A 17,225-nucleotide genomic window follows, 5' to 3' on the forward strand; every position below is an offset into this window, starting at 1 on the left:
GGTGCTCGCTCACATTTCCTTTTATTGTCATTTAGACCAAGACAGGTTTTATCACTTTCATTTGGGTCATAAAGAAAACACCAGATATTCTTGGCTTGGTCCAGAGCTTCTCGCCATGGGAAGCATTCAGCTCGTGAGCATGGCCTTTCACCTCTTTTCTACAGAAGAGATGGCAACCTACCTGCGATATGTCAGGCGATTAGACTTCTTTGAAAAACCTGACTATGAGTATTTACGGACACTCTTCACAGACCTCTTTGAAAGGAAAGGCTACACCTTCGACTATGCCTACGATTGGGTCGGGAGGCCTATTGTAAGTATCCACTTTTACGTCCTCACCTCAGACCAGTGCTGCTTCACCACTTGACATGTCAGACTTTCTGGTTAAGTCCATGAGAAAAACATTCCTTTGACTGTAGACTTCACATTTGCCAGCCTTTTTAGGGTGATGCCATAGATAGCAGTTGGGAAGGAAGAGCAACTCCTTCCTATGTTTTTAAGATTATGCCCCGTATGTCCTAAGGTATCAGAACTAAAGCCAGTTCTGAAGAACTTTCAGTTGAGTGATCCAGACGCTGGTGCTATGTAAACTGTGAAGGTCTTGACTTCTGGAGGAGTGGAACCCAGAACTTTAGGAAACTCTTGAATTGGCTCTCTTGGCCAGGGGTCCACAGTGCCTGAGAGCATGCTAACACATCACTGTAGGATGTTTTCCTTATTTTCCAAGGTAAGCTACTCTCCAGTGAACTCTTGAGGACCAAGCGGCCTCCCTTTTGCAGATAAATAAACAAAAGAAGACTGGAAACTGCCCTTGGTGGCTAAAAATAATAACCACTACTCTTTTATTAGAATTAGAATGATGCTCACCTTTGCGAAGGCATTAGCTTGGACCTGTTTTCCATTTGACTTTCTGTTCTGTCTTTCCAGCCTACTCCAGTAGGGTCAGTTCACGTAGATTCTGGCGCGTCTGCAATAACTCGAGAAAGCCACACGCACAGGGACCGGCCATCACAGCCACCTCTGCGAAATCAGGTACATGCTGGGCCTTCCTTGTTTCAGACATTCTCCCTCTTCTTGGCTAACACTAAAACTGAAATTCTTTAGCTTCTCTGCTTCGGTGTATATACTGAAATTAAAGACAAAGAACTTGCCGTTTCTCAGTGGTGTGCGGCGTTCCAGCATTCCTCGGGGCTAGGCAGTGGTGCAGAGATGTGGCCAGGCAATTTACATAAGTATCCAGTCTAAAGAATTTGGGCTTGTCCAAGTCTGTTGGCTGAAAGGGGAGTCTGCCACAGGCCTGAAAAAGCTGAACATACAGGGTGAACAGGGTAGCCCGTTTTGGGTCTCAGCTGCATGTAATCCAATGTGGCACTCTTGCCAATGCTGAGGGGGTTTTTTTTTGCTGATTAAGAAGAGTGGGTAATCTGGACTTCTAGCTGACCTAGGCATAAAGTGGCACCTCTCTTCCCCCTCGGCCCCTGCCCCTAAGTTAATTCTAGAGCTGGCCAAGATCTGAGATAGACCTAAGTGAAGACTCAGCTTCGCTTTAGGCCACTCCACAGAAAGCCATGTCATCCATCCTTCAGTGTTAATATTGTTTGAGAAACTAGTGCTCTATATGAAAGGCTTCTCTTAGCCTAAAGGCAAGAGGCAGACACATAAAAATCAACAGATTTGACAACATTGAAAGAAAGGGGTCACTTATTGGGCAGTAAAAATTATGACTTTCATCTTTATATCATATTCAGTTGACTTTTGAGTAACGCATGTTTGCATTGTGTGGTCTACTTATATGCGGATTTTTTTTTTTCCAGTAAGTATAGTAAAGTACTGTAAATGTATTTTCTCTTACAATTTTCCTAGTAACATTTTTTTCTCTAGTTTTATTGTAAGTACAGTATATAGTACATATAACACACAAAACGTGTTTGTTGACTGTGTTATTGGTAAGGCTTCTGGTCAACAGGAGCCTATCAGCAGTTACGTGGGAGTCAAAGTTATATGGGGATTTTCAACTTCATGTTGGCCCATGTCCCTAACCCCATTGTTGTTTAAGGGTCACCTGTATATTGCTAAGAGAAAACTTCAGGACCCCAGTAGATAAACAAGCAAAGGATATTAAGCAGATATGCACACAAACACACACTGAGACATTATCGCCTATCAAATTAGCTTGTTCTCCTCACCCTTGACCTCACTTTTTTTTTTTTAAGATTTTATTTATTTATTTGACAGACAGAGATTAGAAGTAGGCAGAGAGGCAGGCAGAGAGAGAGGGAAAAAGCAGGCTCCCCGCCGAGTAGAGAGCCCAATGCGGGGCTCGATCACAGGACCCTGAGACCATGACCTGAGCCGAAAGCAGAAGCTTTAACCCAGTGAACCACCCAGGCGCCCCATTGACTTCACTTTTTAATATTCACACATCGTTTTATAATAAAATGCAAAAACACTTCTCTCAGATGTACATATGGAACCACATAGATTAAAAATAGCATATAGAAGTACAAACACATATGTGTACAGTGACATACACATACAAATAATGGATAGACTCACTGTAAGTACATACTCTTAGCAAAATGTGTGGCTTGGTAAGAAAAAAAAGTATAAGGGAAGGAAATCTGTGTCTTAGTAACTAAAACTCAGAGAAGACAGGCAAAAAGATGGGGTTTAGCAAATTGTGTACACTAGTGGGTCCATAGTTATATGCTTTATTATTTTTTTTTTTGAAGATTTCATTTATTTATCTGACAGAGATCACAAGCAGGCAGAGAGGCAGGCAGAGAGAGAAGGGGAAGCAGGCTCCCCGCCGAGCAGAGAGCCTGACGCGGGGCTCAATCCCAGGACCTTGAGATCACGACCCAAGCCGAAGGCAGAGGCCCAACCCACTGAGCCACCCATGCACCCCCGTAGTTATATGCTTTAACCAAAATAGTTGGCTAAGAATTATAATTTGTGGGGCGCCTGGGTGGCTCAGTGGGTTAAGCCGCTGCCTTCGGCTCAGATCATGATCTCGGGGTCCTGGGATTGAGCCCTGCGTCTGGCTCTCTGCTCGGCAGGGAGCCTGCTTCCTCCTCTCTCTCTGCCTGCCTCTCTGCCTGCTTATGATCTCCGTCTGTCAAATAAATAAATAAAATCTTTAAAAAAAATAATAATTTGTCTGACTTCTGATTTGACAACAGAATATCGTTGACTACTGTGATTGTTCTCCCTGGACCTCTCTTGTTAAAAGTGTAGCTAAGTGCACAGTTAAACTGTCTACTGTCCTACATTGCTCTGGACTTTGCAAATTGTTAAAATTTTCTAGAAGGTAATTGGATGATGTTACTGTTCTCTCTGATAGAAAAATCTTACTTCTGAGAATCAATCGTAACAGAACAACCAAAAATACAGATTAAGTTATGTGCATAAAATTGTTGCAGTGCAATTTTAAACAAAGTTTGAGAAATGACCCACCTATATAATTATAAGGGAATGGTTATGGATCTAGTTCGGGTCTTTAATCAGATAAACTGGGTTATAGTAAAGTGAGTCGCAGTGCATTTATTCAGGGGAATATTATGTAGCCACTTAAAACAATATTTAGGAAAACTTGTAGCAACCTGAAAATGTTTATAGTTTGTAGAGTGAAGAAATCAGAGAACAAGTTAGAAATACATCCTGATTTCCCTGAGGGAAAGGGAAAATGAAAAAATCAGTGAGACAAGATAATGCCAACGTATTAACAGAAGTGGTGTTGAAACTGATAATATTGTGGTTAACATTTTTCCATACTGTTCTATGATGAAGTTATATTACCTTATAATGAAAAATGCGTTTGAATAGAAAAGGTTTGGAAAGAAAAAGATAATTTAAGAAGTCAGTGAAGTCAGCATAATCAGCATATCTGCCCACTCATGTTTTCAGAATATTTCAAACTAAAATAGGTATTTCCTTTAGTTTCCCTTGTCTTTCCTGCTTCAGTGAATTCTTAATCAACATTGCTGTTTTGAATGGATTTTAAAAGTATGGGAGGGGTGCCTGGGTGGCTCTGTTGGTTAAAGCCTCTTTCTTCAGGATCCTGGGATTGAGCCCCACATCTGGCTTTCTGCTCAGCGGGGAGCCTGCTTCCCCCGACTCTCTGCCTGCCTCTCTGCCTACTTGTGATCTCTGTCTGTCAAATAAATAAATAAAATCTTAAAAAAAAAAAAAAAAGTGTGGGAAAAAGAGATGTTGAAAACCTAGATCGCCAAGGTGAAAAATATGGTCATACGTGGTAGCTGAGTAAAAATACAGTAATTTTCTGTGTACTTTTAAGTGAAGGGTGTAATTAGGAAATCTCATTTGCAAAGTAATAATAAGCTCCTTTTTGAGGAATTGAATCTTGAAATTCTCTCCCCCTGCCAAAGGGTTTTTATATCCCATGGCTGCTAAGGGACCGTAAGTTCCCGCATTAATGCAACTTTATACCTCCACTCCCAGCAGGTTTCTGAATCCTGGGTAGAATTCTTTCTGTTCTGTGCCCCATAGGCAAATATTATTTCTGGTGTCTCTTCTACCTTTACACTGTGTCTATGTGGTCTCATTGCTTTTTTCCATCTTTAGGGTTGTGTTGTTATATTTGGGGGGTGGTGTTCTTTTATTTTTTAAGAAAAATTGTAGTCACATAGGTCCCTTACATGGAATTGAAAGCGGTATGTGTTCTTTTTTAGGCTGATTCTTTTCAATTTTGAAATCAGCAAAAGAAGAAAGTAAAGTCTCTCTTTGAGAGATATTGACAAGTATTATTCTCATTTGAGGGGCAGCTAACTTTTTTCTCAACAACTTTGTCTAAATACGTCTAACTGAGAACCTGCTCCGTGAAAGTATGTCCTAGGGCTACCAAAATAAGTAGGGAATCCTTGCCCTCAAAAAACTGACAAGCAAATATGCCAAGTAGCCAGAAAACTATAACCCAAGGCAGAACAGAGAAGTATCCCAAGTTTCAAATTACCATCATCAGACTTCGGAATAAGGAGACATTTCGTCTAGTCTGAGCATGACAGAGTTTCATGAAAGAAACTGCATTTGAAGTGTTCTTGGAAGAGTAATGTGGGAATGAAAGAGGCATTCCAAGCAAAAAGGAAAAATAAGCAACAAGTTGTCAGGTTCATTTTGCTAAAATACATGGTGTGAATAAAGGGAGACAAGGCTAGGAAAATATCTTGGAGACATTTGATGAAGTTCCTGGAAAGCTGGGCTGGAAAGTTGGTATTTAATTTCAGAAAGGAATAGGTACTAAAGGTTAGTGAACAGAGGGCTGATAAGATCAAAACTTCGCTTTAGCAGTCTTTTGTGCATAGAAGGTGATTATAACCTGGCAGCTACCTTGGAGACAATAAAAGTACAGGGCATCCCCTTTAGAGGTAAAGGGGCCTGGATGGGCTATTGTTGTGAAAATGAAATAGAACTGAGAAATGATAAAAAGTTATGAGCTACTAGACTTGGCAGCCCACACGTGTGTCAAGGTTGAAGGAAAAGGATGAGTCAGCGCTGTTATGGAGATTTTTGAAGCCCCAATAATTTGGATGCAGGTGGTACGATTACTAGAAATAGGAAAGTTGAAAGAGAAACTTAACTTGGAGTTTGAATCAAGGCATCTTGAGTTTCAAATACTAGGAGTGTATATATTCTAGCTGAAGACAGCTAGCAGGCAGAGGAGGGCTCTCAAAAACAAACAAAACAATAGTGACATACTTGAAAATCAGAACATGGAGATGACATTGAGGTTAGTGCCAGCAGAACCTTCTTATTCTGGGTAAATCTGCTCTTGAGTTGTGGAAGAGTGATCCTAGGGATTAATAGGCTCTGTTTAGTCCCATACTTAGAGTAGGAAGAGAAAGAAAAGGAGCTCAGTACTTGGTTTTAGTTTAGCCCAAGGACTTTGGCCATAGGACATTTAACCTTTGGCCGGAGTGGGGGAGGCACTTAGTTTTCTCAGATGTAAGCCTGTAAGTGAGGGTAGAGATTTTTATTGTTTTGTTCACTGCTGTCTCCCTAACACCTAAAATAATGTGTGGAGTAGACACTTGATAAATAGTTGTTTGAATGAATGAATCTGTCAGATGAGGAGCATAGATGAAGTCAGATGTTCATTTAAAATACAGATTTTTATTTAACCTTCCATGAAAAATAAATTGTAAGCTTTTCTTCCTACTTGTTTTCTATTTCCACAAAAAGCCATTCTGCCTCCATTGGCAGCCAGAGTAGGGCTCCATTGTCTACTGAAGGAGAACGGTGTTCAAAAAACACAGCAGGTCTTGCTGCAGAGTAAGCTCAGGCAATTGTATTAGTTTTCGTTACAATGAGAATTTTCCAGGAAAATTTGCTTTGCTGTTCTAAATTGTAGGTTTATCAAATTGAGTACTGTTTGGTTCCCAGTAATAGATCCCAAATACAGTTCCCAAAAAATGGTATTTAAATTCATCTATATTGGATCTGTCTTTTACAACTATGTTAGTATCAGATGCTTAAGAACAATCTTTTTCAATATAAGTATCACCCAGCTAGACAACTATAATTAAATCATGAGTTTGGATAGAATAAATACTGAGAAAGCTATATCTATTCAGAAAGTTCCCAGTGGAACCTTCTGTCATTTTCCCCTTGGTATTTGTCCTTTCGGAGATCCAAAGATGGCAAATCTTGCCATGGCTGTGGTTCTTCTTTAAAGAATTCTGCATTACCATCCATCAGGAAGGGGGCAAAAAATAGTTCTGCCTCTTTCTACCTGGCAAAGCTTCCCTTTGCATTCTCTGATCAAGTGGGATCAGGAAGTAAGTCTTGCCATTATCCGGAGAGCTAGTATTAGAGTGCAGTATATTGCACTGTTGAAGGTTTTATTCAGTGTGCTTGCTCAACATGCTAAATATAGAATATTGCATTGACTAGAATGTGCATGCAGCAGTGTGCTTTCTGTTCTTTCTCAATCTAAGTCTGTGACAGTCCTTACTCAGGTAAATGCTACACACATGTTACTGTGGTTCAACAATTTTGATAGTTACGTAGATTTTCTGCTGGCATATGAAGAAGGGACACTTGACCTAGAAGGCTAGGGAGAACGCATCTGTTTTGAGGTTAGAAAGAGTCAGCAGCGCAGGTTCAGACATTTGGTGTATGTGCTTGGCTGAGGAGCCAATGGGGCGAAGCTACCATCTGTGGGATTATGACTGAACGCCTCTAAGTCAGAATCCCGCCCAGGCGGAACAATGCGGCAGCGCCGCGGAGCCTTGGTTGGCCTCGGATAGCCGGTCCCCCGCCGTCCCCGCCTGCGCACCCCGCGTGGTGTGGCGTGCCCCGCCGCGCGTCGGGACCGGGGTCCCGTGCGGAGAGCCCCTCGTCCCGGGAAACGGGGCGCGGCCGGAAAGGGGGCCGCCCCCTCGCCCGTCACGCAACGCACGTTCGTGGGGAACCTGGTGCTAAACCATTCGTAGACGACCTGCTTCTGGGTCGGGGTTTCGTACGTAGCAGAGCAGCTCTCTCGCTGCGATCTATTGAAAGTCAGCCCTCGACACAAGGGTTTGTAAATAGAATAAAACTAAATTAAAAAAAAAAAGAAAGAAAGAAAGAGTCAGACTAGCCATCTAGAACTATTAAACTCTGCCAGATATGGCATCCTAGTATGATAATATTGAATAGTACTTACTCATTTTTATATATACAGGATAGGTTTAAGAGAAAAAACTGAATTTTTATCATTTTCTATGAGGTGAACTGTTTACTTAAAAATTCTCAAGTTAAAAAAAAAATTCTCAAGTTTCTGCTTCCTCCTCTCTCTACCTGCCTCTCTGCCTACTTGTGATCTCTGTCTAATAAATAAATAAAATCTTTGAAAAAAGTTGGGGGGTGGCCTGGGTGGCTCGGTGGGTTAAAGCCTCTGCCTTCGGCTCAGGTCATGATCCCAGGGTCCTGGGATAAAGCCCCACATCGGTCTCTCTGCTCAGCGGGGAGTCTGCTTCCTCTTCTCTCTCTCTACCTGCCTCTCTGCCTACTTGTGATCTCTGTCAAATAAATAAATAAAATCTTTAAAAAAAAATTCTCAAGTTTGACTAGGCAAGAAAATATGAATGAAATGTCAAAGAAAAGTTGACCCCTCATCCTTCTAGAAGAACCATATTCAAACTACTTCAATACCTTTTAAACACAGAAGAAATGAACAGTAAAACTCAGGAGGATCAAATCATGTTGAATTCTGAAGATGTGCCCCCTGTCAAAGAGTTGGTTCAGGGACACCTGGCTGGCTTAGTCAGTAGAGGTGTGAGTTCGAGCTCTGTGTTGGATTTGGAGACTGCTTAAAAATGAAATCTTTAAAAAAAAAAAAAAAGAGTGGTTCTCTAATCCAAGAGATTAGATTTAAGGAATGTATAGCCTTACAAAAGTATGTGTGGCTTAGTGTTGACATGCTTACTGAAAGAAGCTTGTTATAAGCATAGCTTTTCCAAAGGGCAGATTAAGCCAGATTGCTAACTAGCCAAGATGGGCAGAGGTCTTCCTAAAATGAATATCTTCATATATTCTTTTGAAAGTCCAGTAGCTTTAGAAAAAACAAAAGCTGATTAATTCTCCATTGCTTTCCTTTGACAGAGTACTGCTTCGGGTTCAGCAAGGTTCACAGTTTGCTAGTTGAAGGGGCAGATGAGTATGCTCAGAGAGAATTTGCCTCCCTCTGACCTGTGTAATTTCCTAACTTGCTACCTGCCATTTAGCAGGAATTTGGGTGTAGAGATTGCATACTTTCTCTGTCACCCTCCAGCATAGAGCTCTCTGCAGAATGGGGCTGTCCTTCCTCATTTCTGGGGCACTTACCCCAAGGGGGACATGGAAACAAGGAAGTGTAAGATTGAAATACAGACCTTACCTTACTTTCTCTCATTCTGTCACCGAGTTGCTGCCACTCACTTCTGCTCTAATTCTCTATTCTGTATTAAAAGTTTTCTTTGTGCAGTCTTCAATGTTGTGTATTTCAGCAGACATCCTGTGTTCTGAGGCACTTCCTTTGTAGGAAGGAGGTTCTGGAGATATCCTCCCTAGTGAAGTCATCCTTCTCTAGCTGGGAGAGGAGGTGTGGGGTGTCTTAAACCCTTTAGAATAAGAATAGGGCAGGGTCTGAGTAGAGTTTCAGACCTCTGATTTTTCCCAGAGCATCACAAAATTGATACTATTAGCTCTGGATCTGCATAGTACTGAGCTTGGGAATAATCCCTTCTTACGTTGTTGTCAGTGATTCTCAAACATCCCTGATATTTGATATCTAGTTTGTAGAATACAGGAAGGCATTGTTTGGCCACATGACAGGTTGCACAGAATAATCCCTGTCTGGAATAGAAATTGATTCTATTTCATGAGCTTAACAGAAGGAAGTTTTAAATTTTGTTAAAGTACACTTCAGCCACCTTGCCAGCTTTTAAAAATTTCATATCTAAGGTCTAATATGCTCCCCAAAAATTATTGAGATGCTTCCTGCCCTATTCTTTCTACTTCTGTCTTACCCCTGCTACCTTAAATTTTTTTTTTTTTTTTTTTTTTTTTTTTTAAATCTTGGGTGTGTGGTAAGTCAGTGTAACCTAGTGTATTCATTACTAACTTTTTGGTACTATTTGGTCTCTATTCTAGTTTATTACAGTTGAAGACTATAATTATGTAATGAGGCCTAGAAGACTGACATGGGAGGCCAAAATGTTTTATATAGGTGGCATCTTGTAAAATACTTTAGGAGGCATAAAGTGACATGGAGAAATTTCCTTATAAATGTAATTAGTAAACCTTTCAAAGAATATAAAGAATAGGATTCAGTGATTTATTTTCTACAACAGGAAATGTTCTCCTGCCTTTTGCTTGAGAATAGGAGCTTTATCTCCAATACAAATTGGAAATAATATCTAGCCATAGATGGGAGTGGTACCTTGGGTATTTCCAGACTGTATTTTCCTGCCCTCTTGTTAGTGTCCTTTTCCCCACTCTGTCCATTAATTCTGGCCAGGTGACTGCTGGGAGGCATTCATTTCCTCTGCCCTAAGCATAGGTAGTAGTTTTGACTTTTTACACCAGGCTCCTTTAAGTTTCCCCTTACGTAATTTTTGTTAGCTTCGTCTTTGATTTATGCCATGCGGGATCACTGCTGTTTTATTTCCACATTCACCTACTGGATAGTAAACCCAGCATTTCCACATAGGTAATGCAATTACAGCAGAAGATTTTATTTATTTTTATTTTTTTTTTTTTAAGATTTTATTTATTTATTTGACAGAGAGAAATCACAAGTAGATGGAGAGGTAGGCAGAGATAGAGAGAGAGAGAGGGAAGCAGGCTCCCTGCTGAGCCGAGAGCCCGATGCGGGACTCGATCCCAGGACCCTGAGATCATGACCTGAGCCGAAGGCAGCGGCTTAACCCACTGAGCCACCCAGGCGCCCCTACAGCAGAAGATTTTAAAGCGTTCCCCCAAGGAATTCCCACTGCTTGAGATTCCTGCTTCTGCCTTTGGGGATTTTCACACTCCACGTGGACCTTTGCCTTTCAAGTAATGCAGAGAGATTGACCTTGTTGAGTCAATCAGGAAATTGATCAGGAGAAAAGCTCCTGATCACCTGTTAGATAGACTTGTGTGCATGAGTGATCTTTGAAGAGTAAAGAGTTTACATGCCCATCTCCTCTGCTGGTTTGCTTAGTATGACTATATCCTGTGCTGATTATGCCCAGTCATAACTCTGTGTACACAGCCTTGCCTAGAAAACCTTTCAGGTACACTAGCAGCATACTGTAGTTGTCGACATTCCTCCATTTCATCTAGTTCCTGAGCACTCAGTTGCTTTCTAAAACTGGCCAATGACCCTTTTTACCAGATCAGCTTCCATACACCATTCCTAGCCTTTAAATTCTAGAAGAGAATAGCCATAGAGTTTAATATTAGGATGAAGAGTAATTCCCAGTGTGACAAACCACCAAGCCCAGGTTCATATCCGTATCTTGGTTTTGTAGCTTCCAGTGGATATAGAAGGTGTTGAAGTGCAGTAGAATGGTGCACTGTGTTCTTCGTTCACCATTGTTTTTCTCTTTTTAAATAACACACTGCTTTGATAATGGAAATGGAGTGTGGCTTTTAGGCCTTTGGGAAATGTCTTGGTATTTTCAAAATCTACACAAAAATGTTAATTCCTCCAACTAATTTTGTCTTTAACTAGAATGAATATAAATAGGCACACAGTCCTATGAATCAGACAGTGGCATCAGACCAGACTTTTGATGTGTGTTTCAGTAAAAATGGAAATAATAGTTGATCCGCTGTCCAGATTTTGTTGTTTAAAAAGCATATGAGTGTTTTATGTACATTTCTTTCCATTTTCAGCTTTATTTGCCTTAAAAATAAGTTCACAACAGAGAGCATTCATGCAAGAAGTAATCACACTGAATATGTATCTTAGAACTCAAAACAACCCCAAATGGCATATAAATATCTGGATATTGCTTGAACATTTAAATGTTTTGAAAACTGACAGTTCTTCATAGTTGTTTAGGAGCTTAAATATCCTACTTAAATATTACAAAAAGTAGAGTCCTAGAGGAACTGAAGAAGGCTATCACTAATGGATAATAGTTACAGGTATTATTTATAATATTAGAACAGATTTATTCTCTTGGCACCTGGCTAGTTAGTTGGTAGAGTATGCAACTCTTGATCTTGGGGTTGTGAGTTCGAACCCTGTGTTGGGTATAGAGATTGCTTAGAAAAATAAACAATAAACTGGATTTATTATCAAATCTCTAGTAGTAAAATGATAGGAGATTAGGTGCTCTGAGGATATGGATACTGTCAATAAGTTTTTGAAAGTTGTGGTTATGTTATAAACTATAGCTTTATGTTGGAAAATGAAACATCTGAACTTCTGTTGACAAAATAATCAGAGGGGTGGGGTTTTTTTTGGGTAGCTTTGATTCTCAAATGTGACTGGCGAACTCAGATGTGACTTAGAGAACCACGCCCCTCTTTTGTTAGAGAATATAGCAAGTGAGTTATTACAGCTGCCTCTGTACAGAATATACTCATTCCCTGAGGAATATCAGAAAACATGGCCAGGATTCTTTACACTGCTGTTACGCATGTGGCTTCATATTTTGTTAATAAAGATGAGGTTGTAGCTAATACATGAGGCTCAGGTTTTGTTTTGCTTTGCTTTGCTTTTTTAATGGAAAAAGCCCTTTTGGTGACTTACAGATGAGCTTTAAACAGCTCTTATCCATAAGATGCAGAAGAGGGAGATTGAATATGAGCCTCAGACCACTACTTTTTTCCTTTCCTTTTTTTATAAAATACAACATTGGTAGTTGTGAACATCTCTAAGATTTATTGCATCCTTGCTGATTTTCATGCAGAGCAGCAATATCACATCCCAACCCCTGCTGTTGTTTATATCAGCAGCAATTAAAATTTGATTTACTAATCCCTCACTGCTGCCTCTCCAACTCCTCATTTTTCATTTTGTAGAACCTTAGGACTGTTACAGCTGAGCATCATGATGTTAACACCTCCTCAGCCATCTGGTACAGGGGAAGAGGCACCTAAACAGATTCTTCAGAACAAAAATCACAAATGAGCAAGATCAGAATAGTATGAGATCTAAAAAACAGGTAAAGAAGGAATGAAGAGAGCCTGAATGACAGCAGAACTGAAAGCAGAACCCAAAAAGGTTTTGGATTGGAAGCTCTCCTTTTGCTGGGGAAAGATCTGCCTTTTGCTTTCTCGAAGAAAGCAATTCATAGTAGTCCTATCTAAAACTATTTCTAATTCCGGACTAGAGGCCAATAGCTAGGGGAATCAGGAAAACATTGTAGCCTCACCACCCCCCAACTTTTCATATTTCTTGACCCATGAGCCTGTTTTGAAGATACACTTTTTTCATTCTCCTAGATAAGAAAGCATATTCCAGCCACCGCCACTGCTCGTTTTATCTTAGTCGAAAGTCTTGCAGAGGTTTATGTTGAGAGTGGTGGGCTCCCTATTTAAGGAACAGCCATGTTATCTTGATTCCTAATGGTAGGACTTTTCTGTATTGACTACTGTCCATTTAGGTAGATCTTTAATCAGTGAAATGATTTGTAAGTATGATTGTTGCTTTGTCCAACAATATTAACATTCTGAATTCGGTCTGCTTAGTGGCTACTGAATTTTACTAATAATGGAAGCTTAAATTGATTCCAGCTTTTGGTGGTGGTGTCCCGCACCCCCCCCCCAACCCTGCCCTGCCTTTTGGTGATTATTGTTTTTCTGTGTCTGGGTGAGGATGGTGTGCTGTAGACTGTCATGTATTGGCTCATTAGGCTGAAATGAATGTAGCCAAGCTAACTTTTTCCTAAGTGCTTTGCAGCCGTTGTTAGTTTAAAATCCAAAACGAAAACAAAACCCTCAGGGACACTAATGTACTTGATTTTGTTATTGCTTGCTGTTGCTTCACCTTTCCTTCCATATCTTGCTCTCATGCTTCCTAATGCCTGAGCAGACTGCATCGTCAGAGCGCCGAGGAGAGTGGGAAATCCAGCCCAGCCGGCAGACCAATACCTCGTACCTGACGTCTCACTTGGCTGCAGACCGCCATGGGGGATCAGTGCAGGTACTTACTGCCTTTATTGCCCTTTCCTGGCCTTCTCAGCTTGGCTGGTGGAATGTTGACTTGCTTCTGAAACTTTGGTTCCTTTAGAAATGAAACTTGCTACAAGGTTGAGCTGCTTCTATAGTTTACGGAATATCTATGTGCTGATTTCTGCCTAAGTGGACATGTAAGAACCACTTGTTGAGATAATTGTTGGTTGTTGTCATTGACTAAGAAACATCTGTATGATTTCTGATACTGATTTCTGGGTAAACTAATCCTATTACCTTGATCTACTCATGATAAACGATAAAAAATAATGTCAAGGTAGAGGTATGTTAGTGTCAAGTATGTGAATTTTGAAGACTTGAGATGTGCAAAATAAGTAGATTTTGGATAAAGAATTGCATATGTAGCTCATTCCATGGTCGTTTGTGCCTTATTAGCACTTAAGGTGAGATTGTTAATTGGTCCAAGTCACCCATTTCTGAGTGGGTTACCAAAAAGTTGGGCTCTTTCCTTTTTGGGCTTTATTCCTCTGGAATAAATGTGGTCTCAGTGAATTATTTCTGATTTCATTTGGACGGTTTTGAAGCTTTGTTGTGTCTGGTACTTAAGAACATCTGTGTCTCTTTACTTTTCTTCCATGTCACTGTTTTAATAATCTTAATCCAAATGTGTCTCTCAGACTGTTAAGTGACACCACCAGTTGGGGCACACAAGTAAACCCAGAGCCACCAAATCAAATAAAGGGATAGACAAACCTTTTGCATGTAGAAATGCATCTTAATAGGCTTGATTGTCTAGAATATGTTTTTTACATGGAGTGACTCATAGAAGATTGTGTTATTTATAGGAAGTCAGGAGACAGTTGTGGTTCTGTTAAAAAAAAAAAAAAAACCCTCACAGGAACATCTAGGTAAAAATGATAGATTGAACACACAGATCTGCTCTCACCTACTCCTGAAACAGCACTAAAAGAATGATAAAGGGATTTTTTTGAAAGGCATGAATCTATACAAGGTTGGAGAAAACAGAAGAAGCAACAGCAACAAAATGTTAGATGCTGGGCAATTATTCAGTGACTTAGCAGTCCCAAGAAAACCGAATCCTGAGCCAAGAAGGCCTGTTTTCACTGGGTAATCCCCTAAAGACTCAGAAATTGGCCTTCTGTAAGGAGAAGTCGGTGTGTAGGGCCATGTGCTAAAATAAAGAAGAGTGGTTAAAAGTCTGTTTCCTAAGAAGCCAGAGGTCCCTAGATGCTCTCCCCCTTCCCAACAAAAGCAAAGATTTAATCTTTGCTAAGGGCAAAATAAGGGGTCTATAAATTAGAGGGTGTGAGTCACATTTGGGGATGGGGAGCTATATTGAAGCAAAGGGATAGTAAATGAATGTGTGATCTATACTTTAAAGTCCCACCCCTGTACTTCTTGCAGTCTCCCACTTATTTTGTTTGTTTGTTTGTTTTTACTTTTTTATATAGAGAGAGACTGAGGATGGGTGAGGGAGGCGAGGAGGGAGAGAATCTCAGGCAGACTCCCTGCTGAGCATGGAGCTCAGTGCTTAACTGAGCCACCCAGACACCCTGAGATAGAGAGACTCTCAAGCAGGCTCCTTTCACGGGGCTTGATCTTAACCTGAGTCAGGTGCCCCAGGATGCTATTTTAAAAAGGAACATTCTAAGAGCAAACCAAGAAAAAAGGAAAGAGCACGTGCTCTTGGAAATTAAAAACATAAGAAAAATTAAAACTCAAAAGAGCTTGGAAGATAAAGTTGTAAGGAAGTCTCCCATAAAGTAGAAAAGAGAGGTTAAAATGATAGAAAACATTTTTGAAAAAATAAACAATAGAACTACCATGTGGCCCAGTAATTCCACTTCTGAATATTTATCCAAAGAAAATGAAAACACTAATTCAAAAAGATATATGCACCCCTCTGTTTACTGAAACATTATTTATGGTAGCCAAGATAGGGAAGCAACTTAAGTGTCCATTGATAGATGAACAGATAAGAAGACGTGCTGTATGTGTGCACACGCACATGCAATATTACTTGGCCTTAAAAATGAAGTGTCTCCATTTTTGACAACATGGGTGTACTAGAGGCTTTTGTGATAAGTGCAGTAAGTCAAGCTGAGAAAAAAAAATGCCATATGATTCTGTTATCTATGGATAAACATTGTTCATAAAAACAAATGAACAAGAAACTGACTTATATATGAGAACAGATTGGTAGTTGTCAGAGGGTAAACAAAAGAGATGAAGAGGGGGGCGCCTGGGTGGCTCAGTGGGTTAAGCCGCTGCCTTCGGCTCAGGTCATGATCTCAGGGTCCTGGGATCGAGTCCCGCATCGGGCTCTCTGCTCAGCAGGGAGCCTGCTTCCTCCTCTCTCTCTCTGCCTGCCTCTCTGCCTACTTGTGATCTCTCTCTGTCAAATAAATAAATAAATCTTTAAAAAAAAAAAAAAAAAAAGAGATGAAGAGGATTAAGAGGTACAAACTTCCCATTGGAAAATAAATAAATTGGGGCACCTGGAGGTCTCAGTTGGTTAAGCGTCTGACTCTTGGTTTGGGCTCAGGTCATGATCTCAGGTCCTGAAATCAAGCCCCACATCGGGCTCTGTGCTGGATGTGGAGTCTGCTTAAGATGCTCTCTCTCCCTCCCCACACCCAGACCCCTGCTCACTTTCTCTCTTCAAAAAAAAGAAAGAAACAAGTCACAGGGATAAAAAGTATAGCACAGGGAATATAGTTAATGATGTAATGACTTTGGGGGTACTTGGCTAGCTCAGTGGATAGAGCATGCAACTCTCAGTGTCAGGGTTGTGAGTTTGAGCTGCACGTTGGACATAGAGATTACTTGGGAAAAAATTTTTTTAATGTAATAACTTTGGTGACAAAAGGTAACTACACTTATTATCCTGAGCATTTTATAACATATCATTGTTAAATCATTATGTTGTATACCTGAAACTAATATATGTCAACTCTATTTCAATTAAACATTAAATCTTTTAAAAAAGATAAGATTTAAAAAATGAGATTGTAGAAAACAAAAAAATGATTAACTCTAGGGAAAATAAGAAATTATACAGGGAAGGAAAGAAGCATAGTATATACTCCATGGCACAGCTGTAAATAGTTAATGTAAAACTAAGAATTGATCTTGTCAGAATTACAGTATAACTATAATGGAAGACTAGAAGGGTGAAAATGTGAATATAATGCCTAAAAATGCATGTTATTCAGAGATAATGGAGGTAAAAAACAAAAGAATCTGTTTTAAAGGAGAGGAAATAGTGGGGTTGGGGAAAGACTGCTATTTTCCTAATAATCCTTGTGGAAATAATTTTTTTAAAGATTTTATTCATTTATTTGAGAAAGAGAGTGTGCACACTAGTGGGGTGGGTAGGAGCAGAGGGAGAGATGAGGCAGGGCTCGATCCCAGGACCCCAAGATCTTGACCTGACTCAAAGGCAGAAGCTTAATGGACTGAGCCACTCAGGTACCCCCTCCCCCCAAATCCTTGCAGAAATAATTTATGTACATATACATACATAACAATTTTCATCTATCACATTTGCAGAAATCTATAAGTTTAATAGCTCATCTATCTAGTATTGTTGA

At 40.2% G+C, this 17,225-nt stretch overlaps 1 protein-coding gene and 1 long non-coding RNA gene across 19 annotated transcripts in view; one reads left to right on the forward strand and one right to left on the reverse strand.

The window, feature by feature from the left end:
• CSNK1G1 (casein kinase 1 gamma 1) overlaps positions 1–17,225 on the forward strand; it is a 197,664-nt gene that overhangs the window by 161,259 nt on the left and 19,180 nt on the right. For 7 of the 18 annotated variants that reach the window (XM_082737265.1, XM_082737252.1, XM_082737263.1 and 4 more), the window contains 3 exons: positions 165–313; positions 928–1,032; positions 13,511–13,621. In XM_082737265.1, the coding sequence (XP_082593391.1) occupies positions 165–313; positions 928–1,032; positions 13,511–13,621 (365 nt within the window). Of the gene's footprint in view, positions 1–164; positions 314–927; positions 1,033–12,498; positions 12,642–13,510; positions 13,622–17,225 lie in introns of all 18 variants that reach the window. The other 11 variants (XM_082737254.1, XM_082737256.1, XM_082737268.1 and 8 more) reach the window with 4 other exon arrangements.
• On the reverse strand, positions 7,131–7,532 carry LOC309867954. Its single transcript, XR_014313410.1, has 2 exons — positions 7,319–7,532; positions 7,131–7,286 (listed from the first exon to the last, which is right to left on the reverse strand). It is a non-coding gene; the product is annotated as an uncharacterized lncRNA (long non-coding RNA).

The sequence above is a fragment of the Mustela nivalis genome (genome assembly GCF_964662115.1).
Source record: "Mustela nivalis genome assembly, chromosome: 6".
Taxonomy (NCBI): domain Eukaryota; kingdom Metazoa; phylum Chordata; class Mammalia; order Carnivora; family Mustelidae; genus Mustela; species Mustela nivalis.